The 13,267-nt window shown below is 43.8% G+C and overlaps 2 protein-coding genes across 6 annotated transcripts in view; one reads left to right on the forward strand and one right to left on the reverse strand.

Annotated features, from left to right (window-relative positions):
- DENND2B (DENN domain containing 2B) overlaps positions 1–332 on the reverse strand; it is a 170,568-nt gene extending 170,236 nt beyond the window's left edge. For 2 of the 3 annotated variants that reach the window (XM_048485076.1, XM_048485075.1), the window contains exon 1: positions 1–332. The gene's annotated coding sequence lies outside the window, so the exon portion shown is untranslated. The other variant, XM_048485073.1, reaches the window with a different exon arrangement.
- AKIP1 (A-kinase interacting protein 1) overlaps positions 175–13,267 on the forward strand; it is a 15,433-nt gene continuing 2,340 nt past the window's right edge. Inside the window, exons 1-3 of one of the 3 annotated variants that reach the window (XM_048485087.1) lie at positions 175–657; positions 6,365–6,512; positions 12,246–12,329. In XM_048485087.1, coding sequence (XP_048341044.1) covers positions 6,375–6,512; positions 12,246–12,329 — 222 coding nt within the window. In that variant the 5' untranslated portion in view covers positions 175–657; positions 6,365–6,374. Of the gene's footprint in view, positions 658–5,346; positions 5,464–5,496; positions 5,637–6,364; positions 6,513–12,245; positions 12,330–13,267 lie in introns of those variants that run through there. The other 2 variants (XM_048485086.1, XM_048485085.1) reach the window with 2 other exon arrangements.

Raw genomic sequence — 13,267 nt, forward strand, 5'->3', positions numbered from 1 at the left:
CTGGGCTGCCGCTGCCCCGCACTGAAAGAATGCAGATGTAGATTCCAGCTGCTGCAGCTCGCTGGACGAGGATGCCTCCAGTCCCAATCGCTTCGCTTGGTCAGATGAAGCTGTCTCTCTTCTCTCTCTCCCCCCCCCCTTAATTTTTTTTAAGAAGTTGCAAAGCGGGGGAGGGGTGAGAGACGCCGAGAAATATGCAAAGGCAGGAAGTGGAGACGGCAAGGGCCAGTGCGGGAGATTAATGGGAACCAGGAACCCAGCTGCCAACAAAGGAACCGGCTCCCTGGGGCTGGCTCGGCAGCCTTCGGCTGGAGCCCGTCTGGTCCACGGCAGCCAAGACTACAGAATGCCGTGGAGGCTTTGCAAAGGGGACGGAGCCACTGACATCTTCAGACCGCAGCCCCCTTCCCGCCCCCCATCCCTTCTCCGAAGGAAACGTGGGACGGCTCACTCGCTGCAGTTCCCAGGATCACCGCGGACCTAGAGGGATCCAGGCAGCACTGCAGACTGTAAACTGGCGATCTCGAGAGGAATGGTCATGATTGGTGACCAGAAGTTTCTACAAGGAGCTTGAGAAGCAATTTGCTATCATTTCCCCTTGCCTCTCAAAGGCTCTCCCAAGCCAGGACCATCTGGTTCCAATCACTTAAAAAGCAGGTCTGTTCTTATGCATGAAAACTCGGAAAGTCTGCTAGGGTAAAGGGCGGCAGGGGGACTTCAGACAGCAGGCTTTCTTTCCATTCATAGCCCGGGGGGTGGGGTGGGGGCTATCCATATATGTTCAAGACTGATTCTGCCTCCCTTAACCCAATCAGTTATAATTTAGGTCCTTTTTTACTCTCTACCATGGTCCCCACAAATCTTTTGTGCATGCTCCAGTGCAACCAAGTCATAGGGCAAGAAGATGCTAATCAGCTATGAGAGAGAAGGACAGTTCCTATCTCCAGAGCCCCAAGGATTAGCCACTCACTCTTCAGGGCTGGATCACTATCGACATGAGCCAGAATATTCATTTCTAATTTTTTAAACAGTCACTAACTTGGGCTGGGATTGTCACAGTTCACATGGAAACATCAACTTTTGTCTAATGTTTGACATTCACTGTCAATATGCAGGACTATTTAATCATGATGCTTTTCTCTCACCATTCCTATAAAAACACTATAGTAACACTTGTTGGATCCCCAATAACTCTTCCACCCACAAAGGTGTTTAACCACTCCCAGTTTACATGGTCATTTACCTACATATGAAGCAGACATTACTCAGGGCTATGAGAGAAGGGAAATCAGACCAGGACAATTTAAATGCCCTTCAAGATAAACCAGCATCAGAAAGCAAATCTCTAATCTAATAATTACTTATATAGAAAATGTTATCTCATTTTACTTCCACACCAAAGACTCAAAGTTGGATTACAAACTGGAATAAGAACAAAATATGATTTTCAGAAAAAAAGGTTATTTCATTTATACCCTGCCTTTCTCCCCAGTGGGTAGCTTACATTGTTTTCATCTCCTCTATTTTATTCTCCTAACAACCTGGCAATGAGATAGGCTTAGCTGAGAGTGTATGACTGTCCCATGGTCACCCTCAATTGGAGCCAGGGCATTTTCAGCCCTGGTAGAACACTCTTGCCTGGTGTGACCTGAACCCTGCAGGGCCTGTAAGATGGAGCTGTTCCACCAGGCCTATAGTTGAGGCAGCAATGGTTTTTCCAACAAATGGACTCCCTCTCCCACACCCTCTTTCCCCTCCTGTTTTTGTTCTGTTAATATAGATAACAGAAATTTTATATTCAAAATGAGGTTGCCTTAAGACAGAAAACCTTATCAGAGCACAGAGGCTTCTGCAAAACCTGCCTTATTATCTGTTGACTGCCTTCATGTTCTAGCAACCTTTTGTTACAAATGAATTCTTTTCCGTAGTATTGATTGCCATCCAGGTCAGTCAGGGCCAGAATCAGGTTTCCCTGGCCTGGACACCGGATGATAAGAATATAACCCAATCCATCTTTCTCTCTGATACAGCTCCCTTCTTTAATCACTCTCCTCCCTTTTGGCCCTTCCCCTTTCTTTTTTAACCCTTTTCCATTTCCCTTTGTTTATTCATATATAAAAGAGAGAGGGAAAAATGTCTTCAATGATTTTATTTGGAATGTTATTCAATATTTGATAAAATTGGCATCACCTCTGTAAGAACAACTGTTGTTCTGGAGGAGCCTCGGTCTCAAGGTCTGCAAAAAAGTTTCTCGACTCTGATCACTGGAAATGAGGAGGGCAGGAGGCCAATCCAAATCCATTCAAAATGGACAAGCAGTTGAACAATCCTATCATACTGAAGATTTTAATTTGAAATTATCCAGCAGGAAGAAGGGAATGTAACTGTTTTCTCTCAACACTGATCACAGGAGCCGCAACTTAGCTAATACAAAGGGGAAAACTTTTAATATCAAGAAATGCATCACTCTTTTTTAAAATCAAGAATTATCTTTGATGCAACTAATTTAACTGTCCACCAATATCACAATCCAGATATTTAATTGTTGGTTTATACATACATACTGTTTTTAGACTTAATTTTATCATCAATTTGCTACCTTGAGGGCCCCAACCGGATACAAAGATGGCTGAACGTATGTTTTGTGCACATGTATCCATTGTGATCAAGATGTGCACCATGAGTACATTCATCTACTGTATTAACTAGTTGTGGCAACTGTAGTAAAAATGTAGGCAAGCGTTGCAAAATGTCTGGGACACAACTTTGAGTCAACTGTGGTAAAGATCACTTCTCAATATTTTGTTGGTCCAGGGAAAAATGAATAAATGTAATATATTCTCAAAATCTTCCTTTGCAGCATGGGTAAACACAAGATTCCAGTTATGGACAGAATAAGATACAAAAAAACCCACCTGTGGTTCCACTCCCCACCCCCGAACAATAGCTTGTACCCCTTTGACACCATTATCATACCATTGGCCACAAATATTAGATACCAACAATCCATACTCTTCTGTCACCCTATCCAATACAATGCTTGCACAACCTTTCCTATTATACCTGTGATATGTAGAAATTCCAAAAAGAAAATCTCCATCAGTATCATCAGTATAAAGTATAAAGTTGCCATTCTCCACTTTATTGTGTTGTGAATATGCAATGTCAGAAAAGCAACACAATTATCTCACAGCAGGGATGGGCCAAGGAATCCACCCACTGCTGATGCTGGCACTGCTGCCCATTGTCCATTTTCCTGAAAATATAGATATGATAGGAAGAGGATGTTGTATCATCTTCCAGGAAAAGAATTTGAACTCAAGTTCCCGTTAGCTCATTTGAAGCTCCACACCACTTGCCTAGAGTGTCAGGGATATCTGGGAGGGGAAGACTGGTATTATAAATTTCGGTACTATACATCTCTGTATTAATTTTCAGGCTGCCCTTTTTCCAAGGAGTTCATGGTGGTGAACATGGTCCTCTCCTCAGCCATTTCATTCTTAAAACAGCTTGTGAGATAGGCTAGGCTGAGAGATAGTGACCCATGCCCTCATAACTCAGCAGGAATTTGAACTTAGGTCAGCCTATTTTTACCCAAACTCTCTAATGCTGCACATAATGTCTGTTTCCAAGATCTGTAACTTTCACTGGCCATAGCATAGAGAATGGAAATATCACAGCTGCAAACTGACACACACTTAGGAAAAGGCCTGGAGAGCATCCAGAATTACAACTGATCTCCAACTGACAAATATCCGTTCCCCTAGAGAAAACAGGTGCTTTAGGGGGTAGACTTAATGGGGTTATACCCTGCCAAGGTTCCTCCCTTCCCTAGTTTCTGCCTTCCCCAGACTCCACCCCCAAATCTCCAAGAACTTCCCAACACAGAGCTGGCGCATGCTGACCTGAGAGTCAGACCCTATAAACTCACTGGGATTAATTTCTAAGGAAAACTAACTAGGATTAGACTGTATATCTCTCAGCATAGTGTGTTGTTTTGTTCTATGAAAAGTTGTCTGAATGATTAGGGTTGGGGAGATGATGATGTAATTCCTGAGGGACTTGTGCAGTTGCTCTGGATAAACAGCCTAACGGTTGTTGCTGGATTTCTGATTCTTTTGACATTATCAATGTTTTGATTTGCTGCTGGGGGATGCATTGGGTCCCCAATCCGGTATTAACAATCCATTTCTAAACCATGCAATTCTATTGCTTCATTGGTTTGGAAAGTATAGTCTGTCAAGCTTTAGTTACTCTTTGCTTTCATGAGATGATGATCTTTGCAAATTCTTCCACGCTGCTGTGGGTAGCCATGCTCCACTGATAATTTCTTTAGAACCCACCAAGCTGCCTTAGAAAGTAGATCCAAACCTTTTGCTGCATCAATGTATTGCTGTATGCACCTAACAGTAAAACTGCTGACAGTATTCCTTCCCGTGTATGAATGTTTGCCAAATAGGACAGTAATGCTCTCGAGAAGCAAAATAGCTGGCTGTTAAGAGCCTGGGGGATATTTTACTTCATTTTAAATTTATATCCTCCAGAAAGCAAAGTCTCAGGGTAGCGAACAATAATAACATCAATGTATTGTCAAAGGCTTTCACGGCCAGATTCAACTGGTTTTGGTGGGTTTCCCGGGCTGTGTGGCTGAGGTCTGGTGGATCTTGTTCTTAACGTTTCACCTGCATCTGTGGCTGGCATCTTCAGAGGTGTATCACAGAGGAAAGTCTGTTACACACTGTGTCTAGAGAAAAGGTAATGTTTTGGGTATATATTGTTCATATCCCAGGGTGGGCAACCAATCAGTAAGTGTTTGGGCACCCAAGAGAGCCTTTGACAAACTCTCTGATGGGACCGCAATAAAATGAATGTTTTGAGGACATAAATAACAAACGTTCTGCTTGGTCTGCTCTTGGCCCAATAAAATCACACAAAGTTTCTATTTGTCACTGGTGCGACGTTGCTACATTGTACGATGACAACACTAGAGCCCAGACTTGCTTCCTCTGAAGTAAGTTTGGCAGCATTCAGAATTACTCCCACGTAATCGTGCCTAACAATGCAGACCATACATGTGTATATTTACTCATAAGTAAGTCCTTTTGCATTCTAAAAGTGAGAAGACTTTCCGCCTCAGGCAACTACGTGAATCTAAACAAAGAGGCAGCGCGACACGCATGTCCATTGTGACGTAGCTTCTTGCCCTTCGGAGAAACTGCTCTTGTTCGGTAAAAGATCTCACTGGAATCGTAGACGTTCTGAGGCAAGTAGCTGCAGCTGGGCTGTATGACGTCACCGCCATCCCCTTCTTCCATTGGTGCTTTCCGGGAAGCGGGTATTTCCTCTGAAAGCTCCTGGTAGGGCTCTTGTTTGAAGGGGCCTTGAAAAGTGGGAGGCGGCTTTTCCTTTTGCAGTTCTCTTCCCGGGTTTCAAGAAGTTGCTCTTCAGCTGTTGTGCGTACGGGTGAGTTCCGCAAGTCGTCGGTAGGGGGATGATGATGTCTTCCCGTTAGAGCGCGGCTTTTCCACGACACCCACCCCCGTTTGGGGGCACGCTGTGGGGGGTGGGTGCCGTTTATCTGATGTATCTGTGTAGCTCAGGCAGTTAAAACTTGAAAACTGTTGCTCTTTGGGAATGTGAGTCTGACATCCACTTTATCCGGGAATAGGGTCCGGGGGTGCAGTCATGCAGCTTCCGTAGCCCAGATCTGTAGCTGCTTCGGTTTCAGCACGGTTCTGCTTTTACTTTGGCTCTGTTAAGCGTTCAGATTGAAACGCAACTCTTTCTGGAGATATGTATTACTTAGATATGTATCATTTGCTTTTTTAAAAGAATATCTACCTTGCTTGTTCCTGAAAGTGTCAAGATGACTGACAAAAACAAGTTCACAATATAACCTTTCAAAAACTACTATAAAAAGTACAAAGCCACCCCACTGTAACCAAATTCCCCCAAAATACTTTGTACTCTCTATAGTAGTATAATTATATGTTTACCTGTGTGATGCTGCATGAGAAAAGATCTATAGTTACCCTAAAAATCTATAGAAATCCCATTGGGAAAAAGGGGAGGGGGTTAATTCCTCTTGAATAAGAGCAATGTGCTAGGCAGCACAGGGGAAGGACTCATTTCTGAGAGAAGACCTAAACCCCATCCCAGAAGGGGGGGAAATCTCTCTGAATGCAACAATAAGCAGAATTGTATCCCTTCATTTAAAAAAAGAGGAAAGAATAGTTATTTGCAAACTAAATAAGGAGTTTTTAGACAAGATAAAATGTAATTCTGTTCTCTGCGAGTATGTATTTATTTCTGGCTGTCCAAGGAGATCAATTTAGGATTTTCAGAGTCAATTTGGTTGTTTCAGGAAACAAAGAATGGAGTCCCGTTCCATAAGTATGAACCATCATCGAATGTCACGCACAGCAACACTGGCCCAGGAAGTACTGGAACGAGCAAAAAAACGGAAAGTGATCTGGCCAGGGCCTGTGGGACCCCAAAGGAGATCTTTTCAAGTAAGGATCTCAACAGATAAAATTCTAGTTTTCATGATTGGCATTATGTTTCTTACATTACAGAAGGCAGCCACAGGAAGAAGGAAAGAATTTCATGCCTCCTACCAAGCAGTGAGAGTTCTGTTGACTCAAAACAGCTTCTCAGAGAGCTGTGAGGGCATTTCCCCCCTATGGTTAGAAGTGAATGGCCACATAGCATGCAAGGGCTGCTGAAAAACAACCAACGTGGGTGATGCTGCATGCACAGCTAGGTGTCTATATGTTCCAGCTTCAGGGGAGCCAGATGTGACCAGGCACTGTCCATTTCCAAATCTCTGGGAGGTTGCAGGAGCAGGGTAATGTCACTAACCACAGAGAGACGCTGAAGATTCCAGCCCTTCCACCTGGCTATAGTTGCCCCAGGCTGTCTTTATAAGGTGAAGTAATGTTTGCTTCCACTTAATATGTTGGATTCACCAGAAGAGTCCTCAGAGGGGGCCTTTCCTCATCTTCCCTAGGCAGTCTGAAAATGCTCTTTGAGGATAGGCAGAACCTCACAAGCAAAGGGAGCTGTGTGGGGTGCAGTGATGAGATGGAGCCAATGAAAATCATCCAATTTTCCATCTTGTGTATGTAGAACAGAGGGGAAAGGGGTTATTTTACTTATCCACATAATTGCTGCTGCTCCCTGGCCTGTGACTTGTGAGGCATTCCTGGCCCCTGGGGAATGTCTTTGGGTCATGTGAGTTTCATGAGGAAAAAGCAGGCAGGGAAGGATCTGTTTATCCAGTACTTTGAATTCTTCTGATGGATTTAACCTTATATCTTACCTGTAAGATTGACCTAGGGTGCTGGTTACTTCATTAAGCGAACTGTAAATATATACATCAGAGTACAGACTTTCATTCTCCTTCAGTGGGGGCTCCAGTCATCCAGGCTGGTTAAGACACACCACACCTCCTTAGTTCAGGCAGGGCTATGCAAACTTTTTGCAAGGATTGCTGGCCAAAAGGAGGCTAGACCTGTCCAGTCTGAATAGCCCTGCTGTTCAAAACACTCTCTATTTAGATAGCTCCTAGGCTCTGCAATAGAAAAGTTAAAAATAAAGAAATTCATTACCTGTGATTATGTAACAAGAAAGATTTGGCAGGAAGTCTGGAGGGTCTTCTCAGAACTAAAAAAGAAAAAGAGGAAAAATCCTCCCACCTGCTTGGATCAGGTGCAATTTGAATAGGGCTCCTCTGAGTCCAACAATAAAATACTTTTGGGGAATGCCCAGGCCCCCATGATGGCCTTGGATCTCTCTTGGGAATCTGAGGATGAGTCAGCTGACTCTCCAGAGCTCAGGGTCATCTCAATTTGACCGGTAACAACATTAGCCAGGGCCAGCCTGGGACCATCAAGCTCTGGGGCAAATGAGGACATGATTCCATTGAGCTTCCCCTTCCCATGGATGGCGGTATGCAGGAGACAGCAATACCTAGGGGCATGGCTCAGCCTTTCTGCCACCATTTTGAAGCCCCGAGTAGACACAGTTGGCAGCAAACATGGCTGTAGCCCTTTTTCCTGCCCTTTCATGAGGCCCCAACCACAACTGGAGCTCTGTTCCATGGACCTTACTAGGGGGTCTGAATAGCCCTCAGGGGCAAGGAGAGCCAGGCTCAGCTCCTCCCATCCCGACAGGCAGCACACCAGGCAAGAGAGCAGTGGCAAAAATGGTGGGAAAGCATGTCAGGGAGTGGATGCCCCGCACTGCAGTGAGAACAGTTACCACTAGAAGGAGTGTTTGAGCCAGTGCTCCAGCTAGGAGCCACAAAAGGAAGGAGGAAGAAGATAAGACATCCTTTGTTCCTTCAGATAGGAAAGGCAAAAGGACAAAAAAGGCCTCTACAAAGAGACCAACCCAGCGAGTTCACAGGGAATGGGACCTACAGGACTCAGGGTGGGTGAGATCATCTTCCTTTATGGGGTCTGACAGGGAAGAGGGCGAGTGATCCGGCAGGACTCAGATACCCAGGATGAATCTACTAGGCTGTTTTTGAGTGAGCACTTTCAGAGGCTTCTGAAGAAAGTCATTGCTACATTAAGCTTATCAGGTTACAAATAACCCGCAACAATACCTGCCTACCATCAAAGCACCTCCTGGACATCAGGGCAACAGAGGAGGTTCTGAAGGCATAGCACCACCACGGAGTGCATTCACCTCTTTTTCTGGTCCCCAAGAAATTGGGGGAATGGAGGGCCATTCTCAACCTGAAGTATCTCAATCACTGGGTGCAGAAAAGGAAATTCTGCATGGAGTGTATGCACTCCATTCTCCAAACCATCCAGAAAGGAGATTTCCTGACCTCTCTGGACTTAAAGGAGGTGTATCTCCATTTATCTATTCACCCTTCTTCACCCTGCGTTTTTGCCAGGGGGACAGGCACTACCAATACAGGGCCCAGCCCTTTGGACGCTCCTCTGCTCTCAGAGTTTTTTTTCCCAAGGTCCTGATCCCATTTATAGCACTGGTACACATGGAGGAGGTACGTGTGTATCTTGATGATGTGTGATCAGGACCTCATTGGAGGAAGTGCTGCAGAGGTTACTCTTTGGAACCTGCAGGATCATGGGGTTTTTTGATAAACTGAGACAAAAGTCAGCTAAGCCCAACCCAAAAATTAATTCATCTGGGAGCTGACATGGACACAGAAGAGGGCAAAGTTTCCTTACCCTCAAACAAATAAGAAAAAATCTGAAAGGTCATTGAAGACCTACAATCGCACCTGAGTGGCCTTTCAGTCCTGGGCAAGAAAAAAAAACTTTGGACCCACTGATAGTTTTCCTAAAGGAAGTTATTGAATTCTTATTTCACTGTTGGTAGGGCTGCAAGCCAACATGTTGTGCAGACAGGTATGACACTGTTTGAAACCAGATAGGGGTCAGTTATCTAGATTTAACTTTGTTAAAAGGTTTTTAAAAGGGGCAATCCAGTTAACTCTTCCAGTGATACACATCGTTATCAGTCTTGGAGCCTAGCAAAAGTCTTAAATGTTCTCACGAGACCTGCCTTTGAGCTACTTCAGAAGGCATGATTTAAACACCTTTCCTGGAAATTGGCCTTCCTGGTAGCCATCACATTGGCAAGACATGTGTCAGAGTTGGGGGGCATATCAATAACGTCTGAATTGTGCACCATCTGCCAGGAGACAGTGGTGCTAGGACCTGAGCCATCATTCATGCCTAAGGTGGGAATGATATCTTATATAAATCAGCCTCTGGTGTTGCCCTCCTTCTGCCAGAAACGAAGTCATCCTAGGAAAAAGAAGAGACACACTTTGGATGTCCGTAGGATTTTTAAAAAATACATCATAGTTTCAAAGGCTTTCCAGAAGTCTGATGCTTTATTTGTGTCTTACGGACTAAAAGTTCCATCATACATATGCATACATATAATATGGCTTACAGTGGTCAAAGTTCTCAGGTTCCAGGCCCAGTGGTGGCACATTTAACTAGGTCAGCTGCAACGTCAGCAGCACTTTTCAACAGAGCCACCACAGAGGAAGTGTGCAAAATGACTACCTGGTGTTGTTTTCTACATTCATTAGATACTACCAGCTGGACCTGTACAGGTTGGCTGAGGTGTCCTTCAGTAGACGGGTGCTGCAGCCAGTGCTCCAGTCAGATTGACTGGGTAAGGGATCTTTTTGCATTGGGCATGGCGTTTAAGGAGAGTTCTCAATCTGTATGTAAGATTTGGTATATAATTAGCCTGGATGACTGAACCCCACTGAAGGAGAATGAAACTTTGGACTTACCGTGAAGGTGTTTTCTCTTTAGTGGGGTGAAGCCATCCAGAGCCCACCACAAAGGATGACAGAAATAGATAAGAATAAGTCACTAGGAGAATGCAGGACTTTAGGATGTCTGGAGAGATCCAGCCTCCTTTTGTCCAACAAGCCTTGCAATTGTTTGAATAGCCCTGCCTGAACTAAGGAGGCATGACCTAACCAGCTGGGTGACTTTGCCCCATTGCAGAGAAAACACCTTCACAGTAAGTCCAAAGTATCATTCTCCAAAGTTCCATCCTACACGTAGATACACGTGAGACTGTCCTATGAACCATCTGTCTTTTTCTGTAACTGTTGCCTCCTCCTTCCTCTTCTTCTTTTCCTCCTCTTCCTCCTCCTCCTTAGCCCTCTGCCGGTGGCATAGATTCATTCAAATAAGCACATGTAGAATGGGATGAGTGTGCAAACTCAGTCTTTGTGATTTGGAATGCTTCTATTCTTTTTTTATTCCCAGGGATGAAACCGAGAGGCCTAGTAAAGATAAATAGTTCATGGTTGGGCAATTATGTGTAGGTGGCACAAGCGTTACCCTGAGCAAGCAGTCTTCACTAGAGTTGGGGAAATTAACTGGAGACAAAGAGCAAGAAGGGGTATCTGGGATCAATAACTTATGTATACTTGGATAATCCCTGGTGAAAATTCTAAAATGAACAGGTGATTGAATAATTGAATGAATTATATTACAGAATAAAACTGGTAAAAACAAGAAATATATTCTAAACAATGAACATACCCACACAAAGCATGCAAGAGCTGACTAAGAAAAAGGTGGGAAACTGCACAGATAGGGAAGGGTGATCATTACCAGACTTAAAAGGATTTCTGGGAAAGAAGCACTGAGGAGGAGAATGGCCAGCATTTCCAGGAGCAAAAGGAAGAGGAAGCCCACGTGCAAATGGGAGGGTGTACATGGATCCAAGACATGTGCATGCGCACGCAAGCACACGCACATGTGTGCACGCACACACAAGCGCACACACTATGAATGGCCATAGCATTCATATATTTATATTTTAAATTGAAGTTTGAAGTGATTGTTTTAACTCAAATACTTATTTATTTTAGTCTATGACTAAAATAGGTTATTAAACTCATTGTCTTTGTACGCCACTAAAGGTTTGGAAACTGAATGGCCATAGGACCAGTATTTATACCTCCAAATAGGTGCTGGCAGGAAAGCCAGAGACAAAAAATTGATTGTTTTTCTGGGGTTCCATTAATTAGATAGGCTTGTTGGGTTGTCAGCACCTAGGAGAATGCCTGGGCTATTTCCTTGAATTCTGGTTGATTTCTGGGATAGGGTAAGTAATGGTCTGCTCAGGATTCTGATTAAATGACCCACCTTAGGGCCAGGGGAAAAGTTCAGCTGCCAACCTCCTTCCTGTCCAAGCTTGACACACAAGATGGATCCCAACATTCTCTGAGGGGCACCTCTTTGTGGGAAGCAGTGTCTTACAGTTATTCCAGTCTTTGGCCCCTGTGCCTTCGTGGCACCCCTTAGTGAGAAGGGGGGTCCAACTACTTACACAAGCATAAGCACTCCCACTCATCCTCTGTGTACTTTGATTTGAATGTACAAATGACATAGGAAGCAGGCTGTTGTCACAGTGTCAGAAAAGTGCCTACTCTTCTGTTGTTCAGAAAGTTCTAGAAGGCCAAACTATTTAGTAGGGCTTTTAAAGATTGTTAGCAAGGGTGATCTTTTCTGAATTTTGTTTGTCCCATTGTGAACTGAACTTTTTTGGGGGGTGGGGGGAAACAATAATAAACTTTAAAAGATGAATAGCAGTATCTATAAAAAGAACTGAGGAACCTCAGCCTCATTCTTGTAGCACCAAGCGCGGTGTATGTATATCATGTCCTTTGTGGTGAATTGTCTCTTTTTATAGTGACTATAACACCTTTTGTTCCATGCAAACAGGGAAGTGACAATGAAGATGTGTGTCTCAATGCTGCTTTTGCTTCAGTTGCAGAATACATGGGCCATATATCAGAAGAATGTGAGGTAAAGACATTTTGATGTTAGAGCAAAAATGATGTTAGAGTTCATTCAATTTTAGCAATGGCTGAAGATATTTGTAACTTGAGTTCTCAGGGAGTTGGCATGTATTCTGTGAAGGTCCAAGTTGAGCTTCTGCCAACAGAATGGTACTTCTTTTGGGGGGAGGGTCTAAATATATTGCAGACCCCCCTCCCTTTTTGCTTCCCATGCTATTTGTGAGATCCCTCTCCCCAGTAGCAGACTTTCAAGAGGTTCAGTAAGCTAGACAGGATAGTGGGAAAATCTCATTCTGCAAGCTTTGTTCATACTACTTTGAATCCAATTATTTTGTTTAAATTCACTAAGAACCCCTAGGCTGTGCATTAAGAGAAGTTGGAGTTTTTATAAATTGTAGGAATTGTCAATGGTTTTTTGAATGCATTTGTGTGTGTGTTTTATAATTTTGTTTTCGGTTTGCCAAGGAAGGCTGTGAATGAGCCCTCCTCCTTTTGTACTTTGAAGACTTTACCAGGTTTTCCAAGCCTATATTCAGACATAGCTTTCTCTATCTGTGCTCAACATCAGTTTTTCTACTTGCTCTATTATTCCAAGTAGGGAAATAAGCAAAGATTGATACCAATCCAGTATGATCCTAGAGATGGAGCAAGTTGCCCTTTACCAAGCACAGAATCCTGCTCCCAGCTTTTAGTGCTGTGAAATAGAATGCAAAGCAAGAGAATCTACTGGGTATGTTTTTATGATCACATTGGGATTTCCACCTTGGAGCCAGCAGATGGCGGCAGAGATTTTTCCCCATATTTTGAAAGCAGGAAGGGAGTTGCTCATTCCCTAATAGGATAGGACTCACTTTTCACATGAAAGAAGTCACATGAACAGTGTTTACATGGTAGTGAGATTTGTATGCAGCTCTATGTTACAGTGAGCATTTTTTCCCTTTTACA

The sequence above is a fragment of the Sphaerodactylus townsendi genome, linkage group LG02, assembly GCF_021028975.2.
Source record: "Sphaerodactylus townsendi isolate TG3544 linkage group LG02, MPM_Stown_v2.3, whole genome shotgun sequence".
Classification (NCBI taxonomy): Eukaryota; Metazoa; Chordata; class Lepidosauria; order Squamata; family Sphaerodactylidae; genus Sphaerodactylus; species Sphaerodactylus townsendi.